This window comes from Bactrocera oleae, chromosome 5 (genome assembly GCF_042242935.1).
Source record: "Bactrocera oleae isolate idBacOlea1 chromosome 5, idBacOlea1, whole genome shotgun sequence".
Taxonomy (NCBI): Eukaryota; Metazoa; Arthropoda; class Insecta; order Diptera; family Tephritidae; genus Bactrocera; species Bactrocera oleae.
In genome coordinates this window covers 71,959,897-71,978,311 of record NC_091539.1, presented here as the reverse complement: position 1 = coordinate 71,978,311, position 18,415 = coordinate 71,959,897, and the positions used below count along the sequence as shown (strand labels likewise).

The following is an 18,415-nucleotide window of genomic DNA, read 5'->3' as shown; positions in this document are numbered from 1 at the left end:
TATTTTAATTTAACAAAATATATTTTCGCTTTTTTATGTATTATTTTTCACAAAAGATGTATTTTTTACATTATTTTCGGTTTGTTGACATTAAATGCCCTATTTGTTGTTTTATTTGTCGTTGCTATAGAGCTTGAGGTTACTATTTAATAGAAGTAGGCATTTTACACCCTCTTTTTAAATATTATTTACATAAAATCCTACCAAATTGTTTGTTTTTATCAATTTATACCGTACTTAGAATCTTAGTCCTGTATTAATGAAACAAGTAAAATAATTAAAAAGTACTTTTCACAATAAAAAATAACTTAGTACATGGATGAATACATTTCTTTAAAATAAGAAAAAGTAATAAAATGTTCATTCCGCACCATCCTTTACTGTTTTCATTGTCAAAACAGGACTTAAGAACTGGGAAATTTTAATTACAAATCGGTAATAATTTGTTACTTAAGGTATTTTAGAATTCCTCATTGGTTGCCCTTGGTCTTTTGCTTTTCTTCAGTCTCGTCTAGTTTCGCAGCAGCTCGATCCGCTTTATTTTTTTCATACATCTGCATTAATTCTCGTTTACTAGGAATTGGTTTAATATGTCCGGCTTGAACAAGATATTTTATGGACACGGTTGTACCACCTGCAATTATAAAATGTACCTTAATTACACTGAATATATTATATGGGATGCATGGAACAAAACAAACGAAAACTTCAAGGAAAAATTAATAACATTAATACACATATACAGTTAAACATACTGTGCTTTACCATGGTTTGCATTTTAAACTTGGTTTGCTTCGTGAGTGACCAAACTTATACTATTTGGTGTTTATGAAGCTCTAAATTTTGTTACTTTACCCACCTAAAGTGACCGCATAACGTAGGGGTGTCGCCACTTTGTAGCAAAGATAGGCTATCGCGTAGTGACCCATACTAGAGTTTTGAAAACGTTCCACTATACTTTCACTAAGATGCATGTGTTGTAGGACTAATGGAATATCTACACCACTAAAATAATAGATGTTAATGAATATACTTAATTATCTTGCTATATATACCCATTAATGTCCAATCTCACCTTTTTGACAAATAATAAAAACCTCCAAACCAACCAACCGAAGTAACAACATGAACAGGTAAAAGCACATACCAATATTTTTTGTACATCAATTTGAATTTCGCAAATAGTCCCAATTTAGATGCCTCACCAAAAATATCCTCATCAGCTAAAACCGGAGATGATTTGGTATCGGTTTTACCAGCTAAGTCCGCAGTTTTCTTTGTGCTAAATGTATGGCGACTACTTACGAAGGGTGCAAGTGATATACATTGTGTTGTGCTGTGAGAGTTTAGCAGGGACCACGATCTGTATTTAATGTTACCCAAAACTGTCAGTTGAATTCCTTGACGCTGTTGCCAAACAGATTGCCCAATGCGTGTCATCAACCTCAATGTGGTCATTTTGTCAATTAGTTTTTCTTTGAAGGTGGAAAAGTCGTTTTACATTTACTTAAAAGACATTATGTATTTCAAATTCTCTTACATTTTCCAAAAAAAAATTAACTCTCAAACCGGTGAACGTTGTGCAATCAGCTGTTTATTTGAATAAACAATGTTGAAATTTTTCACATTTTACCCTGTAATTAACAAAGATTTATGTTTGTTTAATACATCAAATAAATTCAATGTAAAATAATAAATGTTTTTAAAGCAAATGTGTTCAGCAGAAATTTTATGATATTTGACTCCAATATCTTTTATTTTAATTTCCAAATTTGGTTCTTAAAATAATATCACGGCCTAATATTCTAAGCTCTTTCAATTTGGTTCAACAGGTCACACTGGTTTTCAATTAGCACGTTGTTAGCTAAATACCTATGCATTGTATAAATCTACAAGTAGCCAATCCTAAGATTTTGACTAAACACACGCAAAAATATCCCACTTGGTACGGGTTGCTTCGAAAATTCTACTACTAAAATCACACTTGGTACGGGTTGCCAACCAATATTCTGCTACTAAAATCCCACTTTGTACGGGTTGCCAACCAATATTATACTACTAAAACGTTCAAATGACAGAAATCTGCTATAGTGCGGTGCCGTATTATGTTTTAAAATTAATTACTTTAAGAATGTTTTTATTCCATATTCAAATATTTTTCGGTTGTTTTAATTCCTAAGAATTAAATTTACATAGTATTATTTAAACTTTTATTTATTGTTTTGAAATATTATTAAATGCTTCCAATTTTATCTTTTTTAACTTACATGTTTATGTTTTTGTGAGTGAAAATTATTTGTCTGTTGAATATTTAATTTCTTAGTTTACCGGTTTAGTCCTGGGGAAACAAACACCCAAAAAAGATCTGTAACGCGCATATATTGCAACCTCAGAGGTGGTGAGGAAAAGCAATGGGAAAACTTTAATTTAGCATCCCACGAGTTCAGGGTTAAGAGGGGTATGGTTCGATCGAGGAGATTCTCCAGATCACGATTGTTGCCGCCGGAAACTTATAGTTTTCGAGATATTTCCATTTTAAGTGCAAATTGTTAAAGTACAACCTTTTATTTAAAACTCTGTGTCAAAAAAGGCATATTCGATCAGGTGATCACGGCTGTTTCACACACATAGAAAAACAGCTGATTCTTTGGCTACTTGTAGGCTTATACAAAATACCTATGTATATGGAAGAAAGTGTAATTCATTGTTTATTCCAATAGTCAAACTTAATTTTACATTAAAAAAATACATATTCTGAAAAAAAGATGGCAGAAGATAAGAAGCCCTTATTCAGAAATATTGACGGGGATGATACAGATCTGGAAGCAACGGATATTGAATCCGCATGTATGAATTGCTTTCGCTCAGGCAGAACTCGTCTACTTCTTACCAAAATACCTTTCTTTAAAGAGATTGTACTCATGTCTTTTAAATGTGAACATTGCGGTTATGAAAACAGTGAAATTCAGTCAGCATCAGAAATACAGAAAAAGGGTGTACGCATAGAACTTAATGTTAAAAACGCTGAAGACCTAAACCGACGAGTGGTACGCTCGGATTACACATCTGTAAGCATTCCTGAAGTAGAACTAGAAATACCTTCTCAAAGTCAAAAGGGCGATATAACTACCGTTGAGGGCATACTCGACAGGACGATAAGAGGTTTGACGCAAGATCAAGAAAATAGAAAACAAAGCCATCCAGAAGCGGCAGCTGAAATTGATGCTTATGTCGAAAAGTTAACCTATTTAAAAGAGAAGCAAATTAACTTTACTGTTGTCTTGGAAGACATCAGTGGAAATAGTTTTGTTGAGAATCCTTTTGCGCCATCCGCGGATCCGAGTTGTAAGATTATTCACTTCGAAAGACAAAAAGAGCAAGATCAAATTCTTGGTAAGTGTCGTTTCATAAGTTGATGTACATAAATATTTATTTTTATTCAATTTTAATTTAGTTAGATTGTTGTTGTTGTTGTTGTTGTAACGGTTACCTAGTCCCCGTTTGGGTGATAAATTCCAGATTGGTTGTCGTCGAGGTTATCTAAGGGCCTCCCCTCCCCAGGAAAGGAGCTGTTTCGACAGGGTCGGACCATAGGGAAAAGGGTGTTAGATGAGTGGGGTTTGTTGGGCATGCAAAGAGGTGGTTAGTGTCATGCGGAGACTTATTGCACGCAGGACACGTGTTTGGTATGTCGGGGTAATAGACCCCGATGGATAAGTAGGAGTTGAACCTGCTACAATATCCAGAACGAAGTTGCGCGAGGGTCACTCTGGTTTCGCGAGGCAACTCGAGCTCTATGTCTGCTATGGGTGGTGGTTTAACTCGTAGTACGCCATTAACTGAGAGGGAGTCGGTGAAGGTGTTGATGGCTCCACTGTGAATGGCGGTCAGTGCCTGTCTGAAGTTCGTTACGTCCGAAGTCTGGTCGGCGTACTGTCTAATGTCGTCGACGTAATCAAGGAAAGACCTCTTGATGTTCCTAGGGGGCGGCTCCTCTCCAAGCCGTTTCTGCTGGGATGTTTTCGTAGAAACCACCCCTGCAGTCGTCTCAGCTCAGATGGGATAGTACATTTTTAACACAACCATAATCTCAGTGATAAAAAAAATCCTATTTTTAAGTTTGTCTGTTTATTTCTAGGTATTTACTATCCAGCAGATGTATCTATTGCACAGGAAAACAATGATAATGCGGAAAATTCGAAAACTCAAAAGAAACATCTCCTGAAACCCATTGCGGAAGACGCTTGGGGCATTGATGATCTGCATGGCGAAGTTTTGCAGTTTCAAACATTATGTTCACAGTGTGGTTCGCCTTGTGAGACGAATATGAAACTAACAAAAATTCCACATTTTAAAGAAGTTGTTATAATGGCAACGGTATGCGAAGTTTGTGGGTGTAAAACAAATGAGGTAAAATCTGGAAGTGGGATTGAGGAAACAGGTATTCGTTTTGAAGTCAAAGTTGAAAGCAAAGAAGATCTTACTCGAGATGTCCTAAAATCTGAAACATGCAGCCTTAGAATTCCAGAATTAGATTGTGAAGTTGGTCCATCGGCTCTTGGCGGTCGTTTCACCACTATAGAAGGTATTGTAGTAGCTATGAGGGACCAACTTCAAGATGAAAGTTTCTTTTTTCGTGATTCTGCTGACGACGAGAGTAAAAAACGTATGGAAGCCGTTATAAATAAATTCGACAAAATTTTGGCTTTAGAATTGAAAGCAACTTTGGTTTTGGATGATCCCGCTGGAAATAGTTATGTACAATCTTTGGCAGAAGGCGATGAGCTAGATGAAAAATTAATCATTGAAAAATACGAACGCACATTCGATCAAAACGAAGAACTTGGTCTCAACGATATAAAAACCGAAAACTATCAGGAATAAAACGGAACGAAACTATTTGCTTCTACTTTTTAAACATTAAAGCGTATATGTTTAAAAAATAAAATATTGGTATATGGAAATATGTACTATGATACATAAAATATGTTGATATATATATTATATTTATATTCCGCAAATATCTTTTTTAATAAATTATATATTTATATATTATATTATCGAATCTTACATTAAATTATGGTATTCCTGTTTCCGATATACGGTTTTTCGAAATCTATGAGAGAAATGTTTCGGATGTCACAAATTTGATTTGAATTGGATTAAATACTGTTTTTATTACCGAAAAACTTCTGAAATATGGCAACTATATATTTTTTCACTGGCAGCTGTTCAGTGACAGTTCTACTACTTGTGTTGTGTAACGTTGGTGATTCTCATCAATATTGTGGGTTTTATTAATTATATTTTTGAATTAAAAGCATTAACTCAATATTATCTTCTACAGTTTTGAAATGTCTGCTTCAACTGCGCGGAATGCCCATGGTCTCCTGAAGCGTGCTTGGAACGAGATTCCTGACATTGTTGGCGGGACAGTGTTAGCAATTATAGGATTAGGAATGGCAGCGGTTGGCGTTGGTGGATATTATGCCAGAGACGGTGATAACCGACGATATAAGATGGGATATGTTGTAATGCGTCCCGATGATCCACGTGCAGAAAAAGTTCGAAAAGATTAAATATTTAGGTTTCCTACTTCGAAATGAACCATTAAGTTAATAAAAATTTTGAAGCCAGATTTGTAAGAAATCAAACAAATAAATGTACGTCGCGTTTCAAGTCGGCATATAACTGTTTGTGTACACTTGTTGGTGCTAACATATTGCTTTAAAAGAAAGCCTGGGAAGCCCACATCTATCATTAATATTATGTCTCTTTTCACTATGTAGCCCAAAATTCATCTATCACCAGATTAAAGTTATATACACTTCTTAGCCTTATAGAGACGTTCTGTGCGTATTAGATGAGAACATTTATAAACCAATAAGGAACTTGGTGAGTTTTCAGTTGGGTTTTTGTAAAGCTGAAATTGGAATCATAAAGTAAGATAAAGTTTTGCAGAACAATAACTGGCTAGTTTTGAAGATAGAAATATGAAGAGGATCCGGAAATACTTCCCTTCCACATTGAAAACAGAATTTTTGACACTTTTCTCTTCTATTGCGGTCAAGAAGATGTGGGATTTTTTTTTAATTTCAAAAATAAATAAAACGATAAAGTTGAAATATTCATCATATATGCAAAACAAAATAATTCCCACACAAACCTAACGCCATAACTTTTCATTCATGGTGGGAATTCAAAAGATTGTTCAATGGATATTGGTCAACTAGTTCAACTTATTGCTTGTTTTTTCCCTTCAATATTTTAAGTCTAACGTGTTGAGAATGAGCAATTTTTTTCTTTACACTAAGAAATTTATTTAATTTTAATTAAATAATTTTTCCTATCTGTCAATTACTACAACCCTGTATGGCTACCGCCATTTATTTTCGTTAAATAACTTGCCGATTCGTTTTATTTGAACGACTTGATCTTTGACTCGTTGCTTGTTCGTTTATTCTTGTTCGTACTCACGCGTTTCTAAACGTCGTTGTTCGTTGTTTCTTTCATCGTGGTTCCGCGAAAAGTCTAATAAACCATTTTTTTTTACTCTTCTGGGTTTAAAATTGTTGCTAAATCTTGCGAGCAGAACTACGGATTCAACGTAGTTAAAGTAAATTTATTTTTGAAGTGAATACGGTATAAATCTATAATTGAAAATTCGATTGTCTGGCTGATAAATGTGCAAAAGTGGTAAAAATTGGTGGGGACGGTAACAGCGAAAACATCGAATCAAAAACGGCAGAAGGAAGTTTCAATTGGAATGTGCTTGAGAAAAAGAGTGCAATAGATGTAAGCATACATATTGCATTAATGAGCAAGTGGGAAAACAGTTTACTGCTTGTTGAAGGGAAATCTAAAGTAACGTGCCGCAAGAGCAGCGCTGCGCTCGGTAGTGACAGAGGCCTTACTTATTTTAAGTTACTACTATGAAGAACTCTAATAAGGAAAATTTTATTCGAGAATCACAAAGTGTAGTTTGTTTCAAAAGTACATAAAAAGTGAAGGGTATAGTTGAAAGATTTAGGTTTGATAAAATCTGTTATAAAACATAAAAATTGTCGTCACTGAGACGTATGTGTGATTATATGAAACAAATAGAGTGAATGCATAAATTAATGTATTGGAATTGCGGCTTCTGTGAGCATATTTTTTAATAAAAAATAGAGGTCCCCTGCTGTCGAGATTGTCCTAGCTATGTCAGCAGAGTACGAAGGCAGTCGAAGCGCGACGCAAAGGAAAGGTATAATGCAGAAAGCAAAGAAAAATGACAGCAGCAATAATGACGATGACACCTTAGAGGATCTGGCGGGCTCAGCTAACAACGTGAGTACAGTTCTTATAAACTATTAACTAAATGTATTTGACATAGTAATTAATAAATATTTAATAGTTTATGTAAGTTTCATATTTTTTACGAATACAAGCAGTCAGGGTCTTTGACCTCTAAATAATATTAATGCATTTTGTATTTGCAGCTAACTGAATACTTAGAAATTTCTTTCAGATATAAAATTCAGACATTTCTACATTCATTCAAAACTGATATTATTAAATGTTTGTATTGCCTTTTCAGTCGATCATTGGAAAAGTAAAATCGCGAGTATCTAGCATAATCCCTAGCAGTTTTTCAAAATGGTTTTCACCATCATCACGAAATAATGATTCATTAAATGGAAGCATCAATATAGGCACGGCCCGGCGTCGTCGGCGTTTAGAAATTGAGGACGATGAGGAATATGATGATGATGACGACAGAGACACAAATGAAAATGATAGTCTTTCACGTAGAGATTATAAAGAAAACCTAGGCCACACCGATAAAGTCAATAAAGACTCAGATGAAGATGATACTGACAACAATAGCGAAGAAGATTTTCCAAAGGCAAGAACTCTTCGGTCTGCGAAATCAGAATTTGTTAACGAACCACCTAGTAAACGTTCCCGGATTAGTTTTGATGTAAGGCAATATTTTTTATTGCACCTATAAAAAATTTATTTATTTTTATCATATATTAAATATTCTGTGTGTCAATGTAGGTTTCAAGTGTTCATCATCAGCCTTTAATCGCATCTACTCCTGCGGTCGGCAATAATTATAGAACTATCATCAGCCATTCTATAGATAATGTATTGTCCAAACCGACACCGTCATACGTTACAAGTAATTTCATCGAGGCAAATGTAAACAGCAACGTAAACACACAACAAACGGCATCGTCCTCATTTAGTACAACATATATACCCGAAGTTAAACCGCAAGATGCACTTACAAATAGAATGAATATTAATGAAAAACAATTGGATAACGTAACTGGAATTAGGTAAGGATTCGAGAGATAATATAAGAAATTTTAAATATTAACTAATTTTCATAGGAAGAAATGAGTTTTTTAATATCGTACACATAACCAGAAATATTTTGCAATTAAATTTCATATAGTTAGAAAAACATATTTATTTCCAAATTGAAGAAAATATATATGTATAACTATAATTTTTCAAGTGCAATCCATTTCCATATAACATCTGTATTAATAATATCCTTTGTATAAGAACATAGAGTAAATAGAGCTTAATATAAGAATGTTGATAAATATGAGATATATTTTTACAGCTCAAGAAGAACGTTGCATCTGCCCTCAACTTCTCTGGCAGCTAAAGAACGTGATATGTCAATGGAGTTTTCAAATTTTAAACGCCAATCCCTTTGTGGTACTTTGGATTCTAAGAAACTGGGATCAGACATTCCGTCAGCGAACACTTCAACAACTATAACTGAAATAGAAACATTCAATCGAGACAAGCAACCATTAACATATTCGGATAGGAAAGAGCGCCGTAATTTAAATGGGAATACATCGACAGTGGTAAGCAGTAAGAAGCAAAAGTTGAATGGCTTAGAAATACCTGAGGAGAGCAATGCTGATGCCGAATCATCTTCCGAAAGTGGTGAAGACTGCATTGGCAATAATTCTGAGTTGCCTAATATCACAAATTTAGGGCAACGTAAAACTGGTTTATTTAATATGTCCAATATAAATAGTCAAAACGGAACTAAGAGTCGAACTTCTTCGTTTGGAAATGGCATAAATTTTTATTCTCATTTAGAAGGCCGCAAATCGCTTTTTTCTGGCGGAATAAACACTGCCGAATCGGCTAATGTTATAAACAATTCTACTTTATCTTTGACTTCTCTAAATAGACGCCAATTCAATGCTTCTATATATGGCAGTACGTCGGCTTTAAGCGATAGTAGATTGCTAAATACATTCTCACCTTTCTACAAGGGAAAAACTACATATGGAGGCGCAGCAGCCTACAAGAAATATAATTCTGGTGCAGGGTCGAACAGAATTTGTAATATTATACCAACTGTAATACGCCCCACTTCGAGTTTATCGACACTATCCTCTTCGAATAATTCGCTTATTGCAAATACTGGCGGGTCTAATGCATTAAGCGGTCTGAACAGTAATGGTCTAGAAAACCCTTCGGCAATTTCCAGTACAGCTAAACGAATATTAGACTTGATAAATGACTTTGCCACACCCTTAAGTGAAGCCAAGAAGATGGCCAATACGAGCGTCAAGGCGAATTTACAAATTCTTCCACAAGCTAAAACGCGTTTAAATGAAACTGATCTACAAGCGTCACGGGCAATGCGTCTTTCTCAAGTTCGCACACCTTACTCGCGACCGGCTGTCACTTTGCAGCCAACAATCAAGAACACAACTATACCCCCACCTGTAAAGGAATTGCAAGTACCGTCGATGTCCCAGTTATTGCAAATGAAAAAGATGCAAAGCACCACCGAACGTTCACGACAAATAACAATGCAAAGCAATGATAGTGCCTCACGCGCAATTGTCAGGAGCGGTGAATATAAGCTACCCATAGCAAACAAGAACAACTCTATCGATAAGGAGACGTCACAAGTTCTACAGCAACAGCAGCAACACACAAATAAAATAAAAAGCAAAGTTCGGGCATCCGGTCGTGTTACTGCCTCGAAGAACGCTGCAAATTTTGAAGCAGACGAAACTCCACCTGCAGTCAATTTGCCCAATATAGCGTTTCCGCTTATGCAATCGGTGCCAAAGTTTGACATAGCTCTACCAAAGGCTCAAACAGCTATGCCTCTCGATAGCACTAAGTCCGACTTAAAAAATCCCAATACCTTGCCCAAATCGAAAATGGCAATCGAAAGTAGTCCAGCCGAAGCCAGCAGAAACATTAATACAGCTCCATTCAAATTTAGTGCAGCTAGTGACAAAATTGACCCTGCAAAACGTACCAATCACATAACGGAGTCCAAATCATTTATAAAGGATGGCAATTCGTACACTACAGGAATTAAAATGAATTTCAAATTTTCAGCACCACTAACTTTCGAATGTTTTGATTCGCAAGTTTCGCCAAAACAAAACTTGAATACAGTTATTAAAAAATACACATTTAGTCCGCCAAGTGCTGTAAACTTTGAAAACAATGAACAAGGGAAACTACAAAGTGAAGTGCAAAGTGGTGAAACTGTAGTATCACAACTGAAAAGCGGTAGTGTGCTTGATGCCCTGAAAAAACCTTTCGTTTTGCCATCAACTACAAAAGAAATTATATCAAGTTCAAGATCTGATGGCAATGAAACCACAAGTGGTTTTGGCGATCAGTTCAAAAAAGCTTCAAACAATAAGTGGGAATGCAACACGTGTTTGATTCGGAATGAGAGTGATATAGATAAATGTGTAGCTTGTGAAACTTTTCGCACAAAAGGAACAATGTTTACACCAACGCTCACAGCTGTTTCTAAAGCACCTCTAACTGATAGCTCTTTAACCTTGAGCGCTCAATTCAAAAAACCTTTGGATGAGTGGGAGTGCGACGTTTGTATGATACGGAATAAAAAGCAATCCGATAAATGTGTCGCATGTGAGACTGTGCGTAAAGGAGTGGCAGAGTCCACCAACTTAAACTCAAGTAAGTGGCAGTCTAATTCATTTGGTGAAGCATTTAAACCGAAAGCCAACTCATGGGAATGCCCAACTTGCCTTATAAACAACAAATCTGATTGCAGTGAATGTATTGCTTGTCAAACAAAGAAACCAGGCAGCGGAAGCGAGGATAACAGTAAAACTTGCTCTACAACAAACACTATAAACACAACATATAAATTTGGTTTCAGTAATGTTGACAGCAAGTCTCCCGGTCAATCAACTGGTCAACCGGATTCTGGTTTCAAATCACTTGCGGTATCTCAAATGTCAGCTAAGTGGGAATGTGATGCTTGCATGACGCGAAATGATGCCGCTCGCAATAAATGCGTTTGTTGTGAACAAGCAAAACCAGGTACAACAACGTCAGACTTTCCTGACAATGGTCCTAAGTTTACATTCGGCTCAGCCGCATCATCAAAATTCACCTTTGGCTTTGGGGCCAGTGTAAATGGAACAACTTCAGATTCCGGTGCAGTATTAACATCCGTAGCCGGATCAAATCAAAAGACTGAAGAAGGCAATATAAAAAGTTCAGCGTTGGGAAACACACAGGCTACAAGCCAGGCATCATCTTTAGGCAGTGACTTCATATTTGGCATAAAACCTACTCCTGTCACAAGTGAAAAAGATGTTTCTAGCAAAAACACCGAAAACAAGGATGTCGCAGATAACGGAAATAATTCTAAAAAGCCAATAACTGAATCAAACATAAACGATTTTAAGTTTGGCGGAAGTACCGCTACAGAAAACAATGATATTAATACCAAACCGAACTTCCAATTTGGCGTGCCCGCAACCACTGCTACATCTACGGTGACATCATCACCAGCTGTCAAATTCAGCTTTGCCGCACCAGTAACTACTTCTGTCAGTGCTATTGGAGGTGAATCTGAAAAACAATCCAACTCTAATGCGTCATTGAGTGGTAAACCTGCGACTGGAGGCTTTTCTTTCGGTAATAGCATAACACCAGCAACGTCTCAATCAATTAGTGGATTTTCATTTGGCACAGGTTCAACAACAACAACAATAACAAAATGTAATACAACAACCACAACAACATTTACTTTCGGCGCCTCTACATCCACGACTCAAACCGGTCAATCATCAGCGACAACAACTACATCAATGTCGACTGCCACCGTTAAACCAATGTTTAGTTTTGGCAGCAATACTACCTCAACAACACCAGCAACAAAGTCACCAGCGCCATCTTCAATTACATCAACATCTACAACAACTACAACTCTTTCGGCCTTTTCAAAGCCTACAGTAGGCTTTAGTTTCGGCAGCGGTGCTTCAGGGTCTGCCACAGTCTCTACAGCTGCCAAGGCTATTTTTGGTAACTTTAGCTCTCCTACTACCGTTTCTGGGGATTCAGTTGCTATCACATCGGCGCCCAGCACAGCGCACTCTACATTGTCCAATGTGTCCAAAAATGTTTTTGGTACATTCGGTGAAAGCAGCTTATCGGCCAAGACAACTACTACCTCAGCTACACCGACTCCATCATCCACTGCTGCCTCTTCAGCAAATCCTTTCGGATCGATAAGCCAAAACGTTGCGTCAACTATCAGTAGCGAGTCCAAGCCCATTGCTTCAGCGACAATGATTTTCGGAAGTGCTGGGAGTGGCAATTCGAATAATAAACCCACTGCCGGTGCGATTCAGGCCCCGATTGCGCCTTTTGTTTTTGGCTCATCGACATCAAATGCCATTACACAAGGTACATCGAGCAATACAACGACAAGTGGCAACATAGTTGCACCTGCTACCGGTTGGCCGAAAAGTGGATTCGCTTTCGGAGCATCCTCTATCAATTCCGGTTCACAGAATGCAAATGAGACTTCTAAACCTGTATTTGGGAGTTTCGCCCCCGCTGCAGCTTCATCAACGACAGGGACTAGTGGTTCAATGTTTGGAAATTTAGCTAGCAGCGGCACAGCTGCGGGTGCAAACCCTACTTTTGGCAGTGCGGCAGCCAATGGTTCTACAGTGAGTCCCAGCATAATGTTCGGAGCTAACAGTTCCAACCCCACATCGACCACACATACAACGCAAAATCTTTTTGGCAACGTGTCTGCTGCGCCGCCATCTGCATTCGGCGCACCTCCAACCTTTGGTAATACTGGTAACAACACCTCCAACAGTACTCCGACCTTTGGCACCGCCAGTTCGGCAACGTTCGGAAGCTTCGGCTCTACGGCATCGAATGCTAGTGGTGATGGTGCATCTGCAGCTAAGAAATCCGAGCCGGCATTCAATTTCGTCGGAAACAGCTCTCAAATCGTGTCAAGTGTAGGTTAATTTTTTTTTTAATTATGTAATTCATTGTAAACAGACATTCGTTTGTTAATCTTTTATAGAGTGGCTTTAGTTTTGGAATGCAAAATGCAGCAAGTGCGCCGGTTAAACCAGCATTCAATTTTACTGCTTCAAGTACGCCCGCTTTTAACTTCACCGGTTCCTCCAGTGATGTAAGTCTAATATCTTCATAATTGCTCTAATATTTTTACCCACGATATGTTTTGTAGTTTAATTAATTTTCTCTAGTAGATGTAGCTGTAATATGTACTCGTATATATAGTAGTATTTCTGTTTACTTATAGAAAATTTCGTACCTTTTTTATTATTACGACTAATTTAACTACTGTATGTAGATAAACTTTAATTATTCTTTATTCTTGTTTTTTCCAATTTTCAATGTATTTTAAATTCTGGTATTGAACTGTGATTTGTGAATTCATAATCGCATCTACGTATGACACTGGTGTTGCATTTCTATTAATCAAATCTCGTCTGCTATAACGGATATCTTCAAATTAAACTATGATATGAATGATTGTTGTGTACATTGTTGATATTGACTTGATAAAACTATGACATGAATAAAAGGCGGCTAAACCTTTTCAATTCGGAGCTACACCACCAGCGCCGGTTTTCAATTTTAATAGTGGGTCTGTGGAGGTAAAGTTAAATTTGAGGCTTGTTATATTCTAACGAAGATCTTCTTACATATTACACCATCTATTTCACCCATACATCATGAGGGCTTCTTTTATACATTCTGTAACATTAGAATTTGTTTTTTAAAGGCCGCATGTTTCTATAATTATTGATTTTCATTCGAATAGTCATGAAAAATCTAAACACAATATTAATCAACAACTAAGTTCATAGAGAATAATTGGTTTCTAAGAGAGTGATTAAACTATTTTTTTAACACATCCTGTTGTTAATCGCCTATCGTCATTTGCAAAAAATTCAAATAAAAAGTCTCTGGATGTATGTAAATAATGCATATATATAATAACCAACAAATGAACGTTGAGGACCTAAACTCTCAATAATTCAAGTTAAGTGTCAATTTCTGAGTGTACATATCAATTAAATCCAATTAGAAAGAAAAAGCATCTCAAAGAAAACTTGCGCTTAATACCATATATTGTATAAAATCTTTAATGATGTGTTGCATGATAAACACTTGCATATGTAATTTTTATGAAATTTAAAAGTAATTGCTTTGCTTTTGCAAATTGTCACTGAGAGAGTCATTATCTTGTTCTTAAAAATTTTTGGTGCATGCAATTTAAAAAAAATCTTTTTACACCTCTTTTCTGATAGCACTTTACAATAAATTTATTCACACTGTTATTCTATCTAACTCTTACTACCCACAATCCCCTTCAATTGTTAAAAGTAACACCGGATTTGTCCGACAATTGTTTGACTTAAACTTCCGCTATGTCGATTTGACGGATATTAGGTTGCATCCATCTTTGGTTTGAATTGCACTATATAGGTTACTAAAAGTTTTAGGACATTCATTAATACATCTATCTTTAGTTTTGTAACTAATAAATCATTCATTCAAATTTTTTTAAATAGAAAATTAAATATCCTATCATATTCCTTAAAATACTTGTAGTATTTTTTAGTATTCTTCAAAATTTTATTTGTTTGGAAATGTATAAAATTTAAATTGAGAAAAGACAGTAAACATTGATTCAACTTCTTTTACAGGCCACACCGAATGCACCTTTCCAATTTAATGCAGGCACTGCGCCTGCTTCAAGCAATATTTTTGCGTAAGTATAGCAGCTATAAATCATTCAAAAACAAAAAACAAAAAACACAGAATTCGAAAAAATAGAAAAATTTATAATATTGCTACAGGAAAGGACATTGTAACCAAGCTTAATTATATTCACCCAACTGCATCTACTAACTTTGTACTAATTGTGTTTTGCTTCGTGCATTTGAGTTTGATTGGAAGTCACTAGTGCATCGTTTTGTTTTTGCGTTCATTTGTGTATATTTTGTTCAACTTGGCAGTGTGTAAATAATTTTAGTATTTTGCTTCATTCATTTAATATCAGTCCATTTACCACTTCCTTTAAAAATAAATGTACGAAGTTGGATTTTTAAATAGGGACATAACGATTTCGAAATAAATATTTTTATGAACGACCAGTTATCAAAACTTCTTTCAAAAGTAAATTTTAATATCTAAGTAATGTATAAAGGAATACCATTTACTTTTAAATTATTGCATACGAGTTAAGCAACGCATCGGCCCAAGTTTTGAGGTCATTTGGTTCGAATTAATAAATACAATGCGAATTTTCTCTATTCTCATTCTAGTAAACTTTTTATCTTTTATCACTTGTTATTTTGTTATATTCCTATTAAAAACCCGAAATTTCCTTGGAAATTATAATAATTTAAATTTATTATAATAGGCAACGAAGTAAATTTCCTTGAGCAGATGTGAAACTTCTTTGTACGATTAAAATAATTAAACAATGTTATAATAATGTAATTTTAATTTTGAAATCTTCAGGCCAGCACCTTCAGCGACAAGCGCCCCGGGTGCTATGCAGGCTCGGCGAAAGATCCGTCAACCGGCAAGACGACTCCCACCACGGTAGAGCAATTTATAAACGCAGACGCCATTAACGGCGTGGACCAACACCAAAACAAACTGACGGGACAAATACAATGGTCGAGACAGAGGAACAGCCAAGACAAAGATAAGAGCAACAATAAAATTCCTGCAATCACGCAGAAAGGCGAGAACAAAGCAACAAAAATTAAATATAATGATTACACTGTTTCGAGCAACTTTATTAACACCAGCAAGTGCAACGACAACAACAAAGTTGAATCAAGTACACCATCATTGGTAACTAATGTAAAAATGGTTGACGGCGTCCGAAGTGATTATGATATTAGCAGAATGAAAGTAAATAAATATAAATATATTCGTAAGATCGACGTCAATGATACACAAAGTTCCTGCAATGTAGCATCAATTACTGGGCAAAATAATGCAATTACAGGGAATCCATTAGAATTGCATAAAGTCGGGCATTTTCATGAAATACCCAGTCATCAGGTCTCTGGGAAGAGGCTGGTAAAGCGTAGTATCCGTATCCAACAGAAATTTAATAGAAGCAAACAAGAATACAGCGCACCCAATGAATCATATGTTAAAATAGATTCACATCTCATGCGAAACCAATATCGCAAAGTTAATTTTAAAAGTGTTGGATTGGTAAGAAGATCAATTGTGACAACTTCGCCTGGAATATCAAGTGATAGCTCGTTGCCGTCATCCCCGTCGTCATCGCCAATGCAGCCAGCAGTGTTTAATCAATGTAGTGTGATGCGTTGCTGGCAAGACAACTCAGAACTGAATACGATGCAAAATGAGTTATTAGAATCCTTGCCAATGGTAAATGAGCGACTGAATACTGGGCGAAAGGCTTGTAACTCATTTATTATCACCAAATCCAATAGAGCCACTGTTGCGACAGATGTTAACGATGAGTGTTAAAGCTCTGCTACGACCACCAGCTGTTATGCAGGAATTTCAATTAGCAAAGTGCTGGTAAATGACAATTAGACGTGACAGATTACATTATTATTGATTTCTAAAAGTTACTTTAACCAATTTACTATTTTAAGAGCTCTAATACTGTGTAAACAAAAATTATCAAGCAGAAAACATATTTAAGAGTTAATAATGAGGTTATAATAGGTAAAGGAATAAATTAGAAAATAAAGAACATAACATCAGAACAAAATCTCCAACATGCAGTAATTCAGGAAGTGTAAAAGTAATACATTCATGCATACATCTTAATAAAGAAAACCTATTATACTACCATTAAAACTAGTACGAATAAGAATAGATGTCCAGATGCCACGATGAGTTTTAGGTGAAACAGAAACAGAAACTGGAAGAATTTCGATTTAAACCCACTGGAAGATTATATACATATATTGTTTTGATAATATACTTATCTATGTCACTACCTTGGCGAAGTTAATTGAGGCGATTATATTTAAAAAGAAAATATGTGTTTTTATTCATATTTTATTAGAACTCAACTAGTGTGTGCTGGCATTTCGTCCCCGGAAATTGGCGAATAGAAGGACATGTTCTAGTACATCTACATTAATAACTATAAATATTTCTATTAACGTATACTTGCTTATTATCTATTATATTTTGTTACTTTTGTAAGATACATAAATATTCGTTTCTAATTGAAGAGTGTTAACAAAATTGTAAATCTTAGTCTAATTGAATTATCTGAAATTTGTTTTTGTAACAGTAAAGAAACAAATTTAAATTTACAGAAGACCGTTGAAATTTCACAACTACAATAAAATAATGTACATACATGTAAGTGAATATATGTATCGTCCTTGTTTTTTTTTTCCTTTTTGGACTTTTCATGTACAAGAAAAAACGTAAAAATTATGACCAAGGTATAAATGGGTATTTAATATAATAATTATCTCCTTGACTTAAATGTGACTGTCAAAGGTGGTTCAAAGAAAGTTGTTGCTTTACAAGTATATAGGATTTATTATTCAACATAATTACCATATAATGCGATATATCGTTTATGGCAATACAGTTCGTGAAATGAATAACAATAGTGAATAACAGTTGCAGTGAAAATAATGTAATTAATTATTGTCAGTGTAAATGCGGCATTATTTACTTAAACAACAACAGGGTGATTCATAATACATATTTTATTTTAGTTGAATTCATCACAAAATATCAAACTTTAGAAAAAACGTATATTATTTCAAACTACCATAGTAACAAATCTGATTTCTGCTTAACTAAATACAGTTCTTGGGACATTGCAGTGCATAAAAACCTTTTGCGCTGCATCTTGTGTATGTTGATATCAAATTGATGTTGATATGGTCAAATTGAATTTTTCGCAAGAGATGTACATTAGTCACTTTACTAAAGTATAAAATAAATATGTCATTGATGTTTTTACTGAAATATTTTTGAAATAATTTAGTGGACCAAATAATTATTTATTTTATTACTTCATACAATAAACGCATTTCGCCCAATTAAACCTCAAGTGTGGCATTATTAA

The 18,415-nt window shown here is 35.4% G+C and overlaps 4 protein-coding genes across 8 annotated transcripts; 3 read left to right on the top strand and 1 right to left on the bottom strand.

The window, feature by feature from the left end:
- Window positions 1–2: 2 nt before the first annotated feature.
- LOC106627040 (uncharacterized protein C18orf19 homolog A) lies at window positions 3–1,640 on the bottom strand. 2 transcript variants are annotated; one of them, XM_036365523.2, is made up of 4 exons: window positions 1,541–1,640; window positions 1,076–1,475; window positions 860–1,005; window positions 3–634 (listed from the first exon to the last, which is right to left on the bottom strand). In XM_036365523.2, exons 2-4 carry the CDS (start codon window positions 1,456–1,458, stop codon window positions 471–473), a joined length of 693 nt encoding a protein of 230 aa, XP_036221416.1. In that variant the 5' UTR covers window positions 1,459–1,475; window positions 1,541–1,640; the 3' UTR covers window positions 3–470. The 2 variants fall into 2 exon arrangements, with proteins under 2 accessions (XP_036221416.1, XP_014102492.1); XM_014247017.3 differs by having other exon boundaries at window positions 1,076–1,603.
- Window positions 1,641–2,661: 1,021 nt separating this feature from the next.
- Zpr1 (zinc finger protein Zpr1) lies at window positions 2,662–5,055 on the top strand. The gene is made up of 2 exons (XM_070110703.1): window positions 2,662–3,393; window positions 4,139–5,055. Exons 1-2 carry the CDS (start codon window positions 2,766–2,768, stop codon window positions 4,882–4,884), a joined length of 1,374 nt encoding a protein of 457 aa, XP_069966804.1. The 5' UTR covers window positions 2,662–2,765; the 3' UTR covers window positions 4,885–5,055.
- Window positions 5,056–5,155: 100 nt separating this feature from the next.
- NdufA3 (NADH:ubiquinone oxidoreductase subunit A3) lies at window positions 5,156–5,691 on the top strand. The gene is made up of 2 exons (XM_014246879.3): window positions 5,156–5,287; window positions 5,348–5,691. Exon 2 carries the CDS (start codon window positions 5,355–5,357, stop codon window positions 5,577–5,579), a length of 225 nt encoding a protein of 74 aa, XP_014102354.1. The 5' UTR covers window positions 5,156–5,287; window positions 5,348–5,354; the 3' UTR covers window positions 5,580–5,691.
- Window positions 5,692–6,459: 768 nt separating this feature from the next.
- Nup153 (Nucleoporin 153kD) lies at window positions 6,460–17,704 on the top strand. Of its 4 annotated transcripts, XM_014246965.3 has the most exons (8): window positions 6,460–7,329; window positions 7,580–7,963; window positions 8,044–8,327; window positions 8,621–13,295; window positions 13,364–13,474; window positions 13,893–13,964; window positions 15,021–15,085; window positions 15,841–15,985. In XM_014246965.3, the coding sequence occupies exons 1-8, from the start codon at window positions 7,201–7,203 to the stop codon at window positions 15,926–15,928; spliced, it is 5,808 nt and encodes a 1,935-aa protein (XP_014102440.2). In that variant the 5' UTR covers window positions 6,460–7,200; the 3' UTR covers window positions 15,929–15,985. The 4 variants fall into 4 exon arrangements, with proteins under 4 accessions (XP_014102440.2, XP_069966786.1, XP_069966785.1 ...); XM_070110685.1 differs by lacking the exon at window positions 13,893–13,964; XM_070110684.1 differs by lacking the exon at window positions 15,021–15,085 and having other exon boundaries at window positions 6,462–7,329; window positions 15,841–17,704.
- The last annotated feature ends 711 nt before the right edge of the window (window positions 17,705–18,415 follow it).

Coding starts and splice junctions, on each gene's coding strand:
- NdufA3 (XM_014246879.3), top strand. CDS start 5,355: ATGTCTGCTTCAACTGCGCGGAATGCCCATGGTCTCCTGAAGCGTGCT.
- Nup153 (XM_070110684.1), top strand. CDS start 7,201: ATGTCAGCAGAGTACGAAGGCAGTCGAAGCGCGACGCAAAGGAAAGGT. Junction 7,964..8,043: donor GTTCCCGGATTAGTTTTGAT/GTAAGGCAATAT, acceptor GTGTCAATGTAG/GTTTCAAGTGTTCATCATCA. Junction 13,965..15,840: donor TTAATAGTGGGTCTGTGGAG/GTAAAGTTAAAT, acceptor TGAAATCTTCAG/GCCAGCACCTTCAGCGACAA.
- Zpr1 (XM_070110703.1), top strand. CDS start 2,766: ATGGCAGAAGATAAGAAGCCCTTATTCAGAAATATTGACGGGGATGAT. Junction 3,394..4,138: donor AGAGCAAGATCAAATTCTTG/GTAAGTGTCGTT, acceptor GTTTATTTCTAG/GTATTTACTATCCAGCAGAT.
- LOC106627040 (XM_036365523.2), bottom strand. CDS start 1,458: ATGACCACATTGAGGTTGATGACACGCATTGGGCAATCTGTTTGGCAA. Junction 1,006..1,075: donor TTTTATTATTTGTCAAAAAG/GTGAGATTGGAC, acceptor CTATTATTTTAG/TGGTGTAGATATTCCATTAG. Junction 635..859: donor ACGTTATGCGGTCACTTTAG/GTGGGTAAAGTA, acceptor TTATAATTGCAG/GTGGTACAACCGTGTCCATA.